The sequence below is a fragment of the Coenobita brevimanus genome, chromosome 53, assembly GCF_032717465.1.
Source record: "Coenobita brevimanus isolate Jiangsu-jjx chromosome 53, ASM3271746v2, whole genome shotgun sequence".
NCBI lineage: Eukaryota > Metazoa > Arthropoda > Malacostraca > Decapoda > Coenobitidae > Coenobita > Coenobita brevimanus.
This window is the reverse complement of record NC_137006.1, coordinates 3,482,630-3,502,922: the sequence shown is the minus strand read 5'-3', so window position 1 is coordinate 3,502,922 and position 20,293 is coordinate 3,482,630. Positions and strand designations below refer to the sequence as shown.

At 44.7% G+C, this 20,293-nt stretch overlaps 1 protein-coding gene across 1 annotated transcript; it reads left to right on the top strand.

The window, feature by feature from the left end:
- The first annotated feature begins 759 nt into the window (after window positions 1–759).
- Window positions 760–19,727, top strand: Nufip (nuclear FMR1 interacting protein 1). Its single transcript, XM_080273150.1, has 4 exons — window positions 760–879; window positions 2,606–3,132; window positions 3,364–4,919; window positions 19,671–19,727. The coding sequence occupies exons 2-4, from the start codon at window positions 2,640–2,642 to the stop codon at window positions 19,725–19,727; spliced, it is 2,106 nt and encodes a 701-aa protein (XP_080129276.1). The 5' UTR covers window positions 760–879; window positions 2,606–2,639.
- Window positions 19,728–20,293: the final 566 nt, after the last annotated feature.

The following is a 20,293-nucleotide window of genomic DNA, read 5'->3' as shown; positions in this document are numbered from 1 at the left end:
TGCTCTGAAAAAAAGCTACATGTTTTGTTAACTACAAATATTTCCACTAAATCGTTAAGCATAGAACTTTAATTTCTGAAATATTGCTAACGAATTCATACAAATCTCCAAATTACGCTAAATTTCTTGCCACTACACGGTAAAACTTGTCGCTAAATGAAGGTGAGTGACTCTAGACCTAGCGAAAAGAACGCTAAATTGGCAAGGCTACTTTTATCAGCCTGTCAACATCTGGCTCATTTTCCCTCAACGCCATCAAACTGGTGACCGTTTATTTTTTTATTGTTCTTGATAAACAGTTTCGTTAGAAGGAGGGAGTAAATTATATGGCCTTTTTCTTTAGTTGATTCACTACCTGTAAGCTTACTACTCATTTTCCTTTAAGACATGGAAAAATAGGTAAGGGTAAGGCTCATTTTCCTTTTTTTGATATATTGATCGTGACGCTGTTATATGATTTTTCCATTGACAGTCTATATTAAAGTTTTCAATTCGTGGTAGGACTTTCATTGGTTATCTGCATAGTGCTTGCTCATTTTCCCTTTCAAAACAACTTACTTTTATCCAGTCTCTTTCTGATTGTAATTTTCTGAATTGTAAGTAAACCAAAATCTAACTTCAAAGCAAATCAGATAAAAGAAATACTATATAAATACATTCAAAAAACAAAAATAAAGCAAAAATCTTTATTCTCAGGTACGAAAACACAACAGTCCCGTTTCTTAGATAGAATGTTTACAACCACGTGTGTTGAAGAGGGAGACGCTGAAGGGGAGTGAATGATTTTAGTTTCTACTTTAATATGTATAATGAATCATAGCAGGCGACGCAGACAGGACGGCAGGAAGAAGAAAGATACCTCGTTGTTTGGAGAGCCACGTGAGTATATGTTTAGTGTAATGAATGTTTTTCTGTGATGTCCAGTAGTTGTGTTTCGAGTCGTTGATTTGAGCGCCTTTTTGTGTATTTTTGAACACGATGAGGGTTTTGAGATGCGTATATATACTGTGGTTTAGAATATCAATTAAATTTGTTAGATTGAGCTATGGTAGTTTTACAATACTGTTTTGTAATGTAGTGTAACCTTTAAAGTGTTATAGTGTGGTATGTAATGTTTGTGTTATGGTTGTTGGCGTTATATCCTGTGCATTATATCTCATTAACAAGTATGATGGCCAGCAGTGGAGTGTGAGTACTGTGTGTAGTGCCAGTATTTTGAAAACCAATATTTAAGTCGAGTTATGGTTATGTATTAAAAAGATCCAACAGTGGGACCTTGCATGTTTTTTTTTCTCCTTTTTTTGTTTTTATTATCAATAGTATATCTGCCTTGGACACCTGTGGCACTGTTTTTACGTACGATCTCGCCGACTGGACGTGTCAGTACCTCCTAACCTAACCTAATACAATCTGACAAGTGGACAAAGACAGATCCTCATAATTTTAACCATCTAGAGTTACCACTAAGCCTGACCTTGGAATCCCCCAATACCAACAGGTCAAAGCTTCCCACCTAACGCATCCAGATCAGCACATGAAGGAATCCACACAGCAGCACCTTATTTCATTGGGATTTACTTTTGGCACAATTGTCATAAATTAATTGCTATCTATCTGCAGCCAGGCGCCTCAGTCCCATAAGAGGTGGCCAAAAATCACCTCCATGTCACAATGTTACCTTGTTGTGCTTTGTTGCCTACATGTCAACAAGTGGGTTGGTGGAGGGTTAGTGCCCCTTTCCTGCAAAACAACTAACTCAGAGACAGACAGTCGCTTACGGGGTTATGGCAGTTATATTTCAGTGTTTCTCCATCAGACAGTTCTTCTAAAGTGGTCATGGACTCATTGGTAATATAAATACAGTACTATAGTACGCCAGTATGAATGGGATGCTTTTTAAAAAACTGATGGTATAACAGTTTATTGGTCTGTGGAGACCACGCTTGTACGACATACTCAATCGATGGTCCTACGAAACCCAATACAGTGCCAAGAACATGTCTGGGTCCTTGTAGCTGAGTGTGTTTCATAGCATACCCAGAACAGTGAGTTAGCCTTTGCTGCTATATTTGTGATGTGTACACTTGGTTCTAGACTGGATGTGATTATTACTGTACACTAAGGTCCTTCTCCTGTTCAGTGGATGATTGGTCAGTGTCCCCTGTATCCCCTGTAGAGTATTGAAGCCTGGGTTGTTCATGCCAGTATGCACTTTACATTTGCCCTCATTGAAATCCAGGCTAACCACATGAAGGCACTCCATTCCTGCACCGTCCCAGGCTTATATTATCATGAACAGACGAAAGGGATTTATAGTGACAACTGGTGAAGGCAGCTTAGTGGCCATAATGATAAAAAACTGAGTGTGCGAAGGTCTGACAAACTTCCAACTTTGATGATAGTTTTTAGAGCACATGATAACAATATGTCTAACCATACTGTGTAGTTTTTAATATGGACTGGAGACAGATCACCTCCAAAAAAATGCATACTGACTACATCAATTAATTTCAGGTATTCCATAATTCACCATAAAGTATTAGGGACTTGCTTGGCTACACCTTCGCTCACTCAGTTTTTATAATGTGGCCGTTTATGCCTGCAGGTGCGGCGGAGCGGAAGTTGTGCCCACAGCGGAAATGGAAGCAGAGTCCTTTGTTGCACCCGGACACCTCCCACCCCGGAGAAATTACTATGGGCCTCCCCCGCGCCATCCCCCACATTTCCCGCACCCCCACCAGCCCCCCTCACACCGCCACCATCCTTACAGCCAGCCGTTTAGTTCCCCCCACCACCACCAGGGCCCCAAAATGCAATCAGAGGCCTCCTGGATGACACCAGAGATCCGAGCCGAGCTAAACGTTCGCAACAGGCTAAAGGCATCGTCCCAGGGCAGCCCCGAGGATTACCACGCATACCAGGACCAGTGCAAGAAGGTCCAGCAGATGATTGATCAGTCCAAAGCCAGTCTGGGCCTTCTGACACAACCAAACGGAGGCAGCAGTGGTTCTGACTCTACTCTTAACAATGGCTACCCTTTTCCTGAGCCTGGTCACCCTCATAACCCTAACTACCCTCCTCCTAACCCTCCCTATCCCTCTCCTAATCCTGGCTACCCCTCTTCTGATCCTGGTCACCCTCATAACCCTAACTACCCTCCTCCTAACTCTCCCTATCCCTCTTCTAATCCTGGCTACCCCTCTCCTGACCCTAACTACCCTCCTCCTAACTCTTCCTATCCCTCTCCTAATCCTGGCTACCATCCTCCTAATCCCAATCACCCTTCTCCTAATGCTGCCTACCCTGCTCCTACCCCAGACACCCAGTTAGGTAGGGACCCCGCTACTTTGGAGGCCATCGCAGCATACTATCGGGACCCCTCGAACTACTACACACAGACAGCCCCCAGAAAGGTGTACACGTGTGAGCCCTGCAACCGTACGTACTTCAGTAAGCGCATGATGGACAAGCACCTTGGGGAGCATGTGGAGTGCCCCTTTCCTGAGTGTAAGCTGAGTGCCCACGCCAAGGTCATCGATCAGCACATCAATAACCAACACATGCTTGTCAATTTTGCCAACCTGCAGATTGACGACGAGACCTGGATTGCCGAGAGGAAGAAGCGGTTCCCCACGACTCAGAGGGCAGAGCTGCGTCGGGCCGAGCAGCTGGAGAAGATAAAGCGAGGCGAGAAGCTTGGCAAGAGCACCAAACCCTTCGCCAAGAAACAGGGCAAATATGGGAAGCAGCAGAAGACCAGTAAAATGGGGGATAGTGGGAAAGCAAAGGAGGAAAACCAGAGGAAAGTTAAGGGGGAAAATATATCACAGACTAGAGGTGGTGGGGAAGTGAAAGGCGCCAACAGAAGTGAGGCTCAGAAAGGGAAGGTGCAGGATGAAGGGAGTAAGATTAATGGTGAGAGAAAAGTGGAGGAGAAGGGGAGGAGGGGGGTCAAGCGGAAGAAACGAGAGCGGCCGCCACCCCGTCCCCGCGCTCACCTTGACGTGGACCTGTTCGAGAGTGATGAGGACGACGAAGACAGACTACCGCCATTCCAAGGCACGAGGCACTTTTACGAGAGCACTGGGGAACTTAGCTACTTTGGCAACAGGAATCCAGACGTTGTAGACTTTGATGAAGAAGGAACGGTGCAGGAGAACGGGGATGGTATGGGAATAAGCGATGATGATGACTGGCCAGCAGAGAGCAAGGACGAGAAGGCCAGTTCCGGGGGCCTGATGCTTGGAGGAGCCCTGGGGTCTTTAATGGCAGCTTACTCTGGCTCTGAAGACGAGGACGATGGGCCCCCAGTGGTACAAGAAATTATTAAGCCAGTCACCAAGCCAGTCCAAACCACAGACAACCCAGTGCCAAAGTCTTCACAAACCCCAGATGAACCTTCCAATACAGAAGCCGATGAAAAGGGAGTTAACGAAGAGGGCAAGACAGTAGTTACCAAGGAGAAGGGTGAGCACAAGAGGACCAGACCCCGCAAAAGACAGAGGCACCACAAAAACCCACAACCAAACAAGCAGGCCAAGGTGCGAAAGTTTCCAAGGAGGCGCAAAACACTCCTCGAGAAACTCCTTCAGCCAGATATCGTCCACGAAAGGAACGTCATTTTACAGTGTGTTAGGTACATTGTGAAAAATAACTTCTTCGATGACTCTGATAATAAAGGAAATGAAGTGGAAACAGAACAGAGGGAAAAAGGAGAAGTGAGAGAAGTACATATGAAGACTGAGGCAGGTGTGGGAGAGAAAGTAAGAGAGAGAGACACAGAAAAGGAGGTGGAGAGTGAGCAAAAGAGAGAAGAAACAGACATGTGTGTGGATGATGGAGAGAAAGAGGAGCAAGCAGAAGAAGGAAGAACAGAAGTACAAAAGGAAACTAAGACTGAGGCATGTGTGGGAGAAGAAGTAAGAGAGAGAGAGACAGAAAAGGAAGTAGAGGGTGAGCGAAAGAGAGAGGAAACAAATGGGTGTGTGGATGACGGAGGGAGAGAGGCACACACAGAAAAAGAAGAAATGAGAGAAGTACAGGAGATGGAAAGTGAGGCAGATATGGGAGAGAAAGTAAGAGAGACACACACAGAGAAGGAAGTGGAGAATGAGCAGAAGAGAGAGGAGACAAAAGTGTGTGTGGATGACGGAGAGAAAGAGGAACAGGCAGAAAAAGGGGAAACAGGAAAAGTACAGAAGGAAATGGAGACTGAGGCAGGTATGGGAGAGAAAGGAAGAGAGATGGACACTGCGAAAGAGACAGGAAATGAACCAAAGAGAGAAGAAGCAAGGGAGTGTTTGGAAGATAAAGTGAAGGAAAGGGAGACTGAGGAAGGAGAAAGGGAAGGAGTGCAAAATGAAAAGAAAACTGAGGCACGGGTACTGGGTATGGAAGGGGAAGTAAGAGACATAGAAAAAGGAGAAACAGGGAATGAAGAAAAAGGAGAAGAAAGAAAGGAGTGTATGGAATATAAAGTGAAGGAGAGAGAGACTGAAGATAGAGAAAGGGGAGAAGTACGAAAGGAAGAGGTAAATGAGGCACATCTGGGAGAGAATGAGAAAGAAACAGAAAAAGGAGAAACAGGGAATGAAGAAAAAGAAGAAGAAAGGCAGGAATGTATGGATGATGAGGTGAAGGAGGGAGGGACTGAGGAAGGGAAAAAGGAAGAAGTACAAAAGGAAGAGGTAAATGAGGCACATGTGGGAGAGAATGAGAAAGTGAGAGAGACAGAAAAAGGAGAAACAGGGAATGAAGAAAAGGAAGAAGAAAGAAAGGAGCGTATGGACAGTGGAGTAAGAGGGAGGGAGACGAAAGAGGCTGAAACGGATGTACAGAAAGCGATGGAAACAGACGAGTGTATGAGCGATGGAGAGAGAGAAGAACACACAGAAAAAGATGTCCAGAAAGAGGAGGAAATGGAGAGGGGAACTGGCAAGACTGAGAGCATGAACACAAATGATAGAGACTCAGGCAAAGGATTTAAGGTCAACGATGAATGTGGAAATATCCCCAGTGAGGTGGAAATTGAAAGCAGGGTCGACAGAAGTACAAAGAAGGAAGTGGCGGAGGAAACAGATGGGAAAGAAAGTGCAGAGACTTGTAGCAAAACCTCGCACAAACTGAATGGGGTTAATGGTGAAAATGGGAGTGGGAAGAGTGAAGTGGGAGATGAAGTTAGCCCTCCATTGGCAAAAAATACTGACAGATAAATGAAGATGGGAGGTAATTGAGGGGGAAAAAAAAAAAAGGAAACTTGTGAAAGAAGATGAGAGTTACCTGAATAAAGAAAAATACAGACAGATAAATGAAGATGGGAGGTAATTGAGGGAAAAAAAAAGATGGAAAGTTGTAAAAGACAATGGGAGTTACTTGAATAAAGAAAAGTGGAGGCTTATAAAAAAATGAGGTGCAGTGGATTAATGTTGAAAGTGTAAATTGGTGAAGTGAAATGGATGATGAGACGAAAATGCTAGGATTGAACACACTACACTGTTCACTCTGACTACTCTGTTCATTCTAACTAGGGGTAAAGCTGCCTTCTCCTTGAATGTTGAACTGTAACTGTAGAGTAACACTAGAATATGGTGGTTGTCACAGAGGAATTCAGTAGTAAAGATGCTCAACTGCCGTATTGCCTTCAATTGCCTCTGAGCTATGGGAAGTAAGCTGCAAGAAGTCGAAAATCTCCGCCTACTGTAGTTTAAATGAATGAACTATAGGTACGGTAACTGTGATATAAGCTGTCCAGAGTCAATGGGGTAAGAGAATGTCATAATAAGCTAGTACAAATATGGAGGGATGGAGTGGAGAGGTATATGAGAGAGGGGGGTGTGAGCTGGGAGTAGGGCAGTAAAATGGTGGGGGACAGGATGACATGGAGGCGATTTGTTTGTGGCCACCCCTTACGGGATTAAGGCATCTGGCAATAGATAGATAGATAGAAGCAATAGTAACAGTATGTGCAACCCCAGGCTCATATGAACTTGAACCCAGTGGACTGCAGGCTGAAACTGCCCTCTTGTTGCAGCCCACCATCCTCCTTTTGGGGGCTAGGGAGTTGAGGGACATTTTTATACCCAGGCAGTGGAGTTGCTTGGTTATATCAGTGCCACCACATGAAGGCACCCCTCCCCATCACCCAGCCAGAGTGAAGGGCAGAAGAATGTTGAGATCAGGTTAGTAGGAGAAAAGAAGTGTAATAGTGAACAGAAAGATGAGGAGTGTAACAGCGAACAGGTGACCAGGAAGGATGACCAGAAAGTGGAAGGTGTATAGCAGTGAACAGGTGAACAGAAAGATGGAGGAGTGTAGCAGTGAACAGGTGAACAGAAAGATGGAGGAGTGTAACAATGAAGAGGTGAACAGGGAGGTTGAACAGAAAGTGGAAGGTGTGTAGCAGTGAACAGGCAGATTGGAAATTAAATAACAGAAGAACTATAGGAATTTCATGAATCTGGTGATGATAGTCTGAGTGAATTTAGGGATTTCTAAATAGCTCTTCTCATGTGATTTTTTATTTATTAATTTATTTATTTTTTCACAGTACATCTTAATATTGTATTTGTGTATCACTTACAATGGCTCCAACCTGCTTGCATACATCAGTCTTGCTCACCTAATGGCGGCTCTCCACGCTGCTCCAACCTGCTTGCATGCATCAGTCTTGCTCACCTAATGGCGGCTCTCCACGCTGCTCCAGCCTGCTTGCATGCATCAGTCTTGCTCACCTAATGGCGGCTCTCCACGCTGCTCAGTCTCTGGCTGCATTGCTATTCAGTCCCTTATCCCTGAGGTCACACTCAGTGACCTCGTCCCAAGTCTTTTTTTGGTCTGCCCCACACAAAATATACCTAATGTCCACGCTTCTCACTTTCTGCACCCAGTTGTCATCCTCCATCCTCTCCACATACCCAAACCACCTCAATCTACCCCCTCCTCATCACAACACCAATGCACTCCAGTCCCATCCTTCCTTTCAGCTCTTCCGTCGTAAACTTAGCCCCCCCAGGCCTCACATTCAAGGACGGTTGGTTATACAAATGCCCTGGCTTCAATCTTCAGTCCACTGGGTTCGTGTCTAGATGAGCCTGGGGCCACAACAGCTGCACTTCTTCATAACTAGCACCATATAGTTTTCTGCAGGGCTGTGGAGTCAGAGTGGAAAACAATTATGGTGATGCTGGAGTCGGAGTTTGTAAAAATAAGTCCGAACTCTGACCACCAGTAAAGACATTTAAAAACGTGATGTAATGTGGAGCTGTTGCCTTTTGAACGACAGCCCCTTCGGTTTTATTTCTTGCTGCTGAGTTCTTTTTTTCTTTTCTCTTATTTTTCACATTTTATTCAGGAGTTGTTTGTTCTGTTCGTTGTTTATGTTTAACATAAACATAGGTGCTGCCATCTGTTGACAGAACAGTAAGAACAGAATGTAAACAGACCACGCTCAGCAGCTTTGAGAAACGATCATTTTGTCGTAATGTAGCTACAGCCGTTAAAGTCAAACTTTCAAGGACATGGGTTTTAAAAGTTGCCTGACGATTCACGTGGTTGTGATGAAGCGAAATCTTGTGTAAGTCATCGTGGCAAATTTATTACAGTAAAACCTTGATATAATGGACTTCAGTATACTGTACTGGAATTCGCTTTTATTGGACTCGAGGAGCGTACCGATCAAAATTCTTATGTATCGAGAAAAGTCCAGTAAAGCCAGAAGCAGTCAAGACTGCCTGACCACTTCAGCTGTGTTCACCACAATAAGGCAAATAAACGACATTTATCAGTGTACTGTACAGTGTTATTATATATATTATACCATTTGATAGTTGTAGTGAAGGTATAATACAGTGCAATACTGCAGTGGTAATGAAAACAGCTTAAAAACCGTTAGTGCGATCCTGACTGATATATCGGAAAAAGTGCGGGTTAGGAGGGGGAAGTCTGGATGTCGCTTATATTGGAATTTCGCATTTTTGGGAATGACTTGAGCCCCAATTAGTCTGTTATAGTGAGATCTTACTGTATAGAGAAAGTTTATGGGGTTGGGTTCAGATACACAAGAAATCAAGAAGTCGGAGTCAAGTGTTTCGGGTACGGTACTGACTCCACAGCCTGGGTATTCTGGTATTAAATTTCTTTAGCTCAGTGGCAGAATAACACTAAATCCACCCCCTTCCGTAGCACTTCTTCGTGACTAGCACCATATAGTGTTTGGTGTTAAATTTCCATAGCTCAGTGGCACAGTAACACTAAATCCACTCCCCCCCTTCCCTAGCACTTCTTCGTGACTAGCACCAATGTTCCAGTGTTAATCTCGTGTTACAGCCCAGCATTCAAGATCAAAGACACATTAATTTTAGGCCAAGTTAAAGTGAATGGAGTGTAGGTCTTCTTTTTTTTTTATTTATTGTATTATATATATTTTATCTTATTTTATCCCTTTGGTGTACTGGCAAATGGTGATATGTTGATGATGATGGTGATGAGGAGGAGGATGGTGATGGTGATATTGAGGAGGAGGAGGAGGATGGTGATGGTGATATTGAGGAGGAGGAGGAGGATGGTGATGATGATGATGAGAAAAAGGATGGTGATGATGATGATGATGAGAAGAAGGATGGTGATGATGATGAGGAGGAGGAGGAGAAGAAGGATGGTGAGGAGGAGGAGGAGGAAAAGGATTGTGATGATGATGAGGAGGAGGAGAAGAAGGATGGTGATGATTATGATGAAGAGGGGGAGGATGGTGGTGGTGATAATAATAATGATGATGATGTGATGATGATGATGGTACCTCCTAGTAATTGTTAAAAGTATTGTTACTAGTAAATATTTTAACTTTAATGTAAATGAACCAAATAAATGATGCTGATTCAATATTGTGTTTGTGTTTATCTATTTTTATCTATCTGTGATGATGGAGTGAGACCAACAAGGAGAGTGTGAGTGAGGTGGAAGGGTGGAGAAGGAAGGGGAGACCAAGGATGTGATGGAGGGATGGAGAGTGAGAGACTAACAGGGAGAGTGAGTGAGGTGTAGAGGGAAGGGGAGACCAAGGATGTGATGGAGGGATGGAGAGTGAGAGACTAACAGGGAGAGTGAGTGAGGTGTAGAGGGAAGGGGAGACCAAGGATGTGATGGAGGGATGGAGTGGAGAGGTTTATGATAGAGGGGAGGGGGGTGAACTGGGAGCAGAGCAGTGAAATGGCGGGGGACAGGGTGACATGGAGGCAGTTTGTTTGTGGCCACCCCTTACAGGATTAAGACGTCTGGCGATAGATAGACAGATAGATAGTTTTATTTTACAGTATTAATTTAACATGTACGATCACTGTCATAGCCCCAATTTTTCATTTATACGATTCTTTTCCTCACTTTTCAACCTCAACATTCAAAAAAAAAAAAAAAAAAAAAAAGATTACTCATTTGTTTTTCCTTCCTCTGTTGTTATAAAAAAAAAAAATCGGTTTAAAAAATGCACCCCAGTCGCAAACGAGGGCGTGCTGTATTCGTTTCCTACCCCCACTGCTACTTCCATGCCCACACCAGCAGACTGTGCCATCCTTACAATACATAGGACACTGCCAGGTGGATTTTTTAGTGTAGTGCCATTTGCAGATCACTCATTGCTATGTTGTTACTGTGTATTTAATTTTAGTGCTGACCACCATCCACTCACCTGATGCAGTGCTCTCTCTCTCTCTCTTATGCTGAGTGTTTTTAGGTCGACTTCTCGTCCTAAGAATACTAGCGACTGAGCGGGGTCTTCTTTCCGAACCGGAAGTAAAGCACCCACAAAGGAACAGGACATAAAAACCAGGCAGTATACCTTAACACATCTGTTGCCTTAATTCTACACCGTTACAATACAACACAGAGTGATATTTGATATACAGGAGACAGGGACACAGAGTTAGCCTTTGACACCACAATGCACAGTTACACTTAATACACAGTATAATGCATGTACACTTATGTTATTAGTTATATGTAGCGATACCCGTATTTCATCTTTAGGCAGAATATATATTTAGTTGGAAGCAAGGGGAATAAACAAGATTAAGAGTCCGTGTGGGAATTGCTACTATAAATAAGACAGGGTGCGGATCGCGACACTTGATGTAGTCACTTGATGTTGGCACTTACACACACACTTTTGACTCGCCCGAGCACCCTAGTCTCCGTTCACAGTTACTGAAAGTTCTTTTACTTGGGGACTTACACAATTACTATAAGTTCTCTTACTGAGGGTTTAAATTATTTTCTGTTCTGCCGGGTATCGGGTTCTTATAGACTAATAGTAACTGTCACTGGCTGTACACTGGTCTTCACTCGGTCACTGTTCACTGTTATTTCCCCTGGTTTGTTCTCGGTACAAGGGGCGTCACTATGTTACCTGTGTTTCCTGGGTGGACTGCACTCTGTCGTAGGGGCGTGAGGAGAGGGCCCTAGGGGGACTCTGCCTGCAAGGGGCAACACACTACCCGCAGGGGAGTCACTGCCCGGGTCCTGATCGTCGGTGGGGTGCAGGGAGGCCCTCCTGTCTGGGGGCCTCGACATGAGAGGTGGCCCTCTTATTGGAGCCTCGTTGGTGGGGTGCAGGGAGGCCCTCCTGTCTGGGGGCCTCGACATGAGAGGTGGCCCTCGTATTGGAGCCTCGTTGGTGGGGTGCAGGGAGGCCCTCCTGTCTGGGGGCCTCGACCTGAGAGGAGGCCCTCGTATTGGAGCCTCGTTGGTGGGGTGCAGGGAGGCCCTCCTGTCTGGGGGCCTCGACATGAGAGGTGGCCCTCGGGACTGGGGCCAAACAGCTGGAGGAGGCGGGCCTGTCGTTTCTGGCTCCGTGGGGTGAGGAAGCCTGGGTTGCCCTCGTCTGGAGTCTGCTGGTCGGGCCTGGGAGTCCTGGGACTGCGGTCGCCTATTGGGAGAGGCGCCGACAGGGTTGGGCTGCGGCCTCGTCTCCGTCTGGTGTCTGGCAGGAACAGAGATTTCACAGGCGTGGGAGGTAGGTCCGGTTTCGGGCCTTGCCACCACTCTGGCGACACCTCCGGGGCAACACTCCCGGATGGTGACGAAGGGCTCCCACAGGGGGAAGAGGCAGGAGAAGGACTCACGGAGTCCGTGTCTTCTCCGGTATGTAGAGAGGGATGCACAGAGGCGACTCTGTCTCCTGGGTATACTACAGCCGTGGCTAAGGGTCCTCTCACCCTGGTGCACACCTCTGGCTGTAGTCTTGGGCCTCCTGCCCTTGGAGTGGCTAAGGGCCCCCTCGCCCTGGTGCACACTTCTGGCCGTAGCCTTGGGCTTCTTGCCCTTGGAGTGGCTAAGGGCACAGCCGCCCTGGTGCACACTTCTGGCCGTAGCCTTGGGCCTCCTGCCCTTGAGGTTGTAACAATGGCCGTCGCCAAGGCGTTACCTGAGACTGAAGCTTGTTCAGTCCCACCCCAATTCTGGCGATGATTTTTTTTTTTTTTTTTTTTTTTTCCGACCAATGAGGCCGGAGCCCCTGGTCATTAAGGCAAAATATATACATGTATATACATTTACACATATATACATATATATATGAACATATATATATACATACATACATACATACACACATCCATGCATATGAACATACACACTTTCATGCACACGTACATATATATATATAATAATTTTTATTTTATTATTTTTTTATAATTTTATTTTTATTTATTTATTTTTTTAACCTTATATTACTTATAAACTAAAATGCCTAACGTAAAGACCCTAAAACTAATCACCTAACAGACAAATCGCTAACCTATACTAAATCCAAAGAGACAAATAACTAGACCTACACTAATGGTAAAAAAGCCTCGACCAAGAGATCACCATCGACTGCAGATATGTAATGCCATTCTACATTACATACCTGCACTCATTACCTGGTGACTGTCAGTCGAGGCACAACCTAATATAGGAGATATCAATATATGAAAGGGAACCAGACGAGTCAGGAACATTTCCATATACGTCAGCTGTCAGCCCTAATTAGAATAACTTAAGCAAGATGGTATAATATATTTACATAATTTGTACAAAAAGTGAAGAACCTCGCCCAGCAGACCACCATCGACTGCAAGTGCCCAATACCTTTCTATATTGCACACTTGCACTCATCAGCTGGTGACTGTTAGTCGAGGAACGGGGTTTAATGTAAGGGACATCTATATTAGAAATAGATCAGTGGGAGGAGGAACTATTTCAAATATGTCAACTGTCAACCCTAATTAATATTACAATATATGCATATTTACCGTTGATAAAAACCATAACCACACAGTAAAAAAGTCACATCACTCTGATCAGTCCGGTCTCTCTCAAGAAAGCCATCAATTTATCAGTCATAACAGTGTCCCCATCACCCAGGATGGTGGAAAGGGTGAAGGGGACGTCTGCTGCGCCGCAGTAATTTATAAGTGAAGCACGTTCACGAATAAATCGCCGACAGCGCAGGATGATATGACTGATAGATAACACCGCATCACAGATGTCACAGTGCGGTGGGAAGCGTCTTTCCATATAAGGTTTCATATGTGTTAAAACGGTGGCATTAAGCCGTAATCGTGCCAACACTTTTTCTTCCAGGCGACTGGGGCGGTTGGCGGTGTCCCAGTCGCCCAGGTACGGCTTACAGGTTGGAATATTTAGTCTGGTCCACTGACCTTGCCACAGAAGATTTATTGACTTCTTTCCGAGAGAGAAACTCGACCATAGATCACGAGGAACGTCTCAAGTCTCCTCGAGCTCTACAGCCGACTTTGCAAGTAAGTCAGCCTGCTCATTACCGTAGATACGACAATGACCAGGCACCCAGATCAGCGTGAATGACTTGTTGCATGAATGCAACTTATTAACGATGCGGCCCTGGATCTCGTGAGAGTCCGTTGTACAAGATGCAATTGCCTGAAGGGCTGATATTGAATCTGAAAATATGACAAATGAGTCATGCCTAGAATTGAGAGCATAGTCCATGGCTTTGTCAATAGCAAAAAGTTCTGAGGTAAACACAGATGTATGAGTCGGCAACCGATACCTGAGGGCACATTCAGTCGACCACACACTTGCACCCACACATTCACTCGACTTGGAGCCATCGGTGTACAAGTGGTGGGACCCCAAGTGACGAATGATGATGTTACGAAAAAAGTGGTGGACCTCCGCCTCCGGCGCCTTGGCCTTTGGTGCTGGGAGCCATGTAACATCAACAGTAAAGGCAGGTGGCTCCCAAGGCGCTATATTTTTTAACACCAACTTGTCACAGTCACTGGGGTCCACACCAAGCTCCTGAGTCAGTAAGTGGAGGCGAACGGCATGTGGCCGACGCACCCCCCGCAGAAGGTGGTGGTATTGATGCAGGGGGGTACAGGCCACATTGCCGATATTACTTTTCCTAAATGTCCTTACACTATAGGACAAGGCCAGGTGGTCACGGCGAATACGGAGGGGAGGCACATTCGCCTCCACTTCCATACGAGCCACACGGGTACACCGGACGGCTCCAAGACACATTAGCAAACATTTATTCTGTAACACATCCAATCCTTTCAGAGTGGCATCGGATGCCGAGCCATACACCTGTGCGCCATAGTCTAGCTTTGATCGAATAAGGGACTTATACACCATTAATAAAGATTTTCTGTCGGCACCCCAGGTAGTACCCGCTAGGTACTTGAGGACATTTAACGGTTTATCACAACGAGCAAGCAAAGTATTAACGTGAAGTTTAAAATTCATTCTTCGATCAAAATGTATTCCTAAAAATTTTACAGAATTTTGAAAAGGTACCACCTGATTATCCAAAGTTAAGCACAAATTAGGTACGTTACGATTAGTGAAGACTATAGCGGCACACTTACGTACGGAAAACTTAAATCCCCACTGCAAGGCCCATTGGTGGACGGAGTCAAGGGCTGCTTGAATCCGCCCAGCCGAAAATTGTGCATTACGGGAAGAGTGCCATATTGCACAATCGTCAGCGTAGAGTGAGTATTTAAGATTCCTCGGGATGGGAACTGATGACAGAATATCATTGATCATAATACTAAATAAAGTAGGACTAAGCACACTTCCCTGTGGCACCCCGTTTTCCTGGATAAATATATCCGATGTTACGTTACGGAGCAATTTGACAGAAAGTTCTGTCTCTTAAGAAATTTGAAATAAAAACAGGCAAATTTCCTCTTAAACCATAAGCATAGAGCTTCATTAGTATACCGTGTCGCCATGTCATGTCATAGGCTTTATGGATGTCCAAGAACACCCCTATCATGAATTCTTTATTGGCAAATGCCTCTGCAATACAATGCTCCAAATTCATTAAATGATCTAGTGAACTTCTGTATTTACGGAAGCCACATTGTTGATCATTTAACAAATTCTTCGACTCTAAAACAAAAAGAAGCCTATTGTTAACCATATGTTCCATGACCTTACATAAGCAAGAAGTCAACACAATAGGACGAAATGAGTGGGATTCATAAGACGACCAGCCTCTTTGGGTATCGGTATGACGTGCGCAAAGTGCCATGAGTTTGGGAACGTTCGAGACGCCCAAATCTCATTGTACAATGCTAACATCTTAATCAGGTTGTCCTGATTAAGATGCTGGATCATACCGTACGTGATGGTGTCTGGTCCCGGGCTGGTGTCTTTACAAGATTTAAGGGCAAGGAGCAGTTCATCTAGTGTAAACTCTTGGTTGTACGGGAAGTCTACGTCTTCTGTGGCAAAGTCTAATATCTGTAGCTCAGCCGTGCGTTTATGATGTTGGAAACGCGGGTCATAATTGGCTGAGCTTCTTACATGAGAAAAATTCCTGGCGAGGATGTTAGCAACGTCCACGGGCTCGTCATAGGTGGTGTTATTCACCTGCAAGGTGGTGACAGGGAAGTTTGGGCGTTTATTATTTAATAATCTTATAGTGGACCAGACTTTATGTAATGGTGTTGTACGAGTCACCGTGGACACAAAGGACCGCCAGGAGTCACATTTAGCCCTTCTTATTATTCTCCTTGCCTCAGCCCGTGCCTGTTTGTATGCAATAAAATTTTCCTCAGTGGGCTGGCTATCAAAAATCCTGTATCTCCTATTGCGTTTTCTTAATGCTTGTCGGCAGTCCGGCATCCACCAATGTGCTCTATGCTTCGCATGAACTGTAGAAGTCTTTGGAATAGCAGCCTCAGCTGCGTGTAATATGGAAGTAGTTATATTTTCCACCTTAACGTCTATGGTCTCCCCAGATATATCTAAATTGGCAATCCTTGAGAAGGATCCCCAATCTGCTTTCTTATAGTTAAATTTTGGAGGTGGAGGGTCCGAAATGATGTCACGTGTATAAGAAAGACAGATGGGTAAATGATCACTTCCCAAGGAGTCGTCGTCAGGGTCCCATGAGAGATCTTGATGTATACCAGGGGAGGCCAAAGCTAAGTCAATGGCCGAAAAGTTACCAGTACGATCATCTACACGAGTCGCTCTACCATCGTTCAGAAGACAGAGGTTGGACTGTAGTATTAGGTCGGCTACTTGCTCCCCACGACCATCAATCCTCAAGCTACCCCACTGATAGTGATGGGCGTTAAAATCGCCCAACACTAACTTATTTCCAGGCAGATGTTCAACTAGTGAGTTTAAAGCATCACTATCAATGGGGCCATGTGAAGGACAGTACAGAGAGCAAATAGACAGATACGTGTTATTAAATTTTACTCTGCATGCGACCGCTTCCAGAGTAGAATTTAGAATCACTTCCGTTTGTGGGTGTGATTTGTGGGTGTAAATGGCAACTCCGTGACCTTCATATCTTCTATACGAGTGGTAGTGTCTGAACTGTGGAGGATCAGGATGATCCTCCAGGCGCGTCTCCTGTAAACAAACAACGTCTGGCCTGTGTAGTGAAAGCAAGATAGCTATATTGTGTAACTTATTCCCAATACCTCTACAATTCCATTGTAGTGTAGTGAATGCGGCGGTTTAAGATTTTCGAGGGTGGCCAGTGTGCTTAGTTTTTTTATGCCCCCCGCGTCCAGGCGAGTGGCTACCAGGGGACCGTTCCCGGTTCTTGTTCATGGAGACTTCCATATTTTCGTCAATGATAAGGCTCCCAGACTCCACCGAGGAAGAGCTATTCTTTCTCTCCCTCGCTGGACCAGGAGCGGGAAGGACATGAGGACGTGACTGCTTAGTGAGGGTGGTCAAATTAATTTTGTCAGACTTGTCAGGCTTCTGTTTTGGCCGCACTGACTGCGAAGGAGCAGCGGCAGCCTGAGAGTATGATGTAGCAACAGGGATGTCCGTAAGAGAGTTGGAACGTACAGGAGGCTTAGACTGAGAAGTAGGGCGTGGGGCATGAGGAGCGAATGTTAGGTCAGTCTGTGTCTCAACGGTGCACATCACGGGTCGGGACACAACCGCCGATGCATAGGAGATATTAGGCTTGGGAGTTGCATGCAACTCCTTCACCTTCTTCCTTGCATCGTAAAAGGAAATGCCCTCAGTCGCTTTCACAGTGCAGACCTCTTTCTCCTCCTTCCACTTGGGACAAACCCTCGAGGAAGTGGAGTGAGCATCCTTACAGTGAAAGCAGCACTCAGTCTCGGATGTACGGTTGTCAGCAGAGTGACCTACAGCCGCACACTTGCCACACACGATGTTGGAAGCCCGACAAGCCTTTTCATGATGTCCATAGAGCTGACATTTTGAACAACGAAGGGGATTCGGGATGTACGGTCTTACATTTACAATTTCATATCCTACTTTGACATTTGTAGGTAGCAAAACTTTGCCAAAAGTGAGGATAACAGTGGCTGTCTTCGTCCTTACGCCTTCCTGATAACGAGTGATGAATCTGGCATCAATTACATCCTGCTGAGCAAGTTCCTGTATGATTTCTTCCTCACTCATCACCATGAGATCCCTGCAAGTGATAACACCCTTGCAGGAATTCATGGATGTTGGGATCTTGGCCTCGATATCATGGCAGTGAAACTTACGCAGCTTTAGCAAGTCTTTAACTTGAGAGGAGTTGAACGTCTTAACCAGGAGGTCTCCATTTCCAAGTTTTTTTACTTGTTCCACCTCTCCCGCACAGTGGTCAATCACCTTCTTGACAATGAAGGGATTGAGTCTGGACAGGGGAGTGGAACCTAGAGCATGAAGAGTTACGAAGGTCGCGTTATTTACAGGGATGTCAAGCGGGGAACGAGGCTGGCGTCCGTCAGTCTGGGGCCGGTTAGTAATGGTAGGAATGTCGTCAGGACTACCTCCCCTCCTGAAGGGGGGGGAGGCAGTAGGGGGGTCCATCATAGCTACCACTTCCCCCGTGAAGGGGAAGTGGGAAGAGAGAGAAAAACGACCAAGGGGCAAAGTACCTGGGGAAGACCCACCTAGGCTGAGATTACCCTCTCAAACCACTCTCGGGAGGACGCGCCTGTGTGACTCACACCCCAGAGCGATCAGTGGGGGGTACACTCCAGAGGTGAGTAAGCAAAGGCAATCTCAGAAATTAGATATAGACACCTACTATATCTACTAAGGCCAGGGAGGAAAATTAGTTCTAGCTAACCTAACTTTATTGAAAAACGCCCTAGTGGCGAAAAAAGAAAAAGTTAACGCCGGTGAGGCAACCCTGCAGCTAGAGGAGAGATCAGCACACGTCCTTTCTCTCCGCAACCATCCATCAAAAGTCTGGCGATGGTTGTCCCGCCCGCAAGGTCGTTGGCTTTTTCCGGTCACCTGGTGTTGGGGTAGTTGCGGGGAAAAGGGACTCAGGACAGTAGTGTCCCGGTGACCCTCTTGACCTGGGTCACTAGCCCCACCGTTGTGTCCTCCTGGGGTGGTGGTGTGGTAGCGGCCCGGTGGTGGGGTGGGGGGTGGGGGGTCCGGCGGCGGGCATTTTACTCTCTCTCTCTCTCTCTCTCTCTCGCTCTCTCTCTCACAATCATGGACCCAGGGTTTGGGTACTCAGTTCTGATATTTAAGGTGAGATTGACCAGCCTCACTTGTCCCTGAGCGGCATTATGTGAGCACTAAACCCCAACCACACCTCAATTTTAAACCCTTGTGAATCCCAGTTGAAGCACCTTGACCCACTAGACCACCAGGCATCATTTATTCATTTGATATGGCTACCACCCAGCTTAATATTTTTATTTATTAACATTTTTATTTAGTTTATTAGCATTTAATTTTCACTCTGATTTATATATATATATATATATATATATATATATATATATATATATATATATATATATATATATTACATTTCATTCATTACTTATTTTCTTCATTCTTTCTCTTCATATTTACTTAGTAACATTTTATTTTAACATTATATTTCACTTACCGGTATTCATTTTTATTTTCCTGTTTTGACATTTCATTTCATTCATTATTTTCATTTTATTTCGGTATTTATTTATTTAGTAATAGTTTATTTATTAATAAATTTCTCTCATTCATTTTTATTGTTTTGACCTATAACAATTTTTTTCTTTGCATCTTTATTTACCTTCTTATTTTATTTTTTTATTACAGTATATATTTTATTAACATTAATTTTGGCTTTCATTATTATTTCTTTGATATATTTTTTCTTTGCATCTTTATTTATTATCTTTTTTATTTATTTATTTTGTTTTCAGAGTCAGTCATCAATTTTCGTTGTGTTGGGTGATGAGATGGCAGATTTGAATGTTTAAATACCCAGATGCCACAACTGTAACCCGGAACTATACCCCGTTCACCTAAACCTGGCCTAAAATGATCACCTCTCCATCTTGAATACTCAGTGGTAAGAAATAAGCACTGCAGTATGGTGCTAGTCATGAAGAAGTGCTAGTAGAATTTTGTAAAGCCTTGTTATTGTATTATCCAAGATATTTATGCTAGAATATGGTGCTAGTCACGAAGAAGTGCTGTCCAGTGATGTAAAGCCATAGTTCTATTCTGACACTAAGCCATAACAAGATATTAACACTAGAATATGATGCTAGTCATGAAGAAGTGCTGTCCAGTGATGTAAAGCCATAGTACTATCCTCACACTAAGCCATAACAAGATATTAGCACTAGAATATGGTGCTAGTCACGAAGAAGTGCTGTTGAAAGAATGTAAAACTGTACAGTAGTATTGTCTTATCCTGCCACTGAGGTTTAAGGAGACAAATATGCGCTAGTCACAAAGAAGTGCTGTTGAAGTGTAGCACCATAGTATTGTTGGTGACAAGACAGTAACTCTAGAATGTATGCTAGTCACGAAGAAGTGC

Bases quoted from the DNA above. Each gene is read 5' to 3' on its own strand.
- Nufip (XM_080273150.1), top strand. From the start codon at position 2,640: ATGGAAGCAGAGTCCTTTGTTGCACCCGGACACCTCCCACCCCGGAGA. The intron at 3,133-3,363 runs GTCACCCTCATA...AGGCCATCGCAG, and splicing joins CTACCCCTCTTCTGATCCTG to CATACTATCGGGACCCCTCG. The intron at 4,920-19,670 runs GTAAGAGAGAGA...TTTTGTTTTCAG, and splicing joins AGGCATGTGTGGGAGAAGAA to AGTCAGTCATCAATTTTCGT.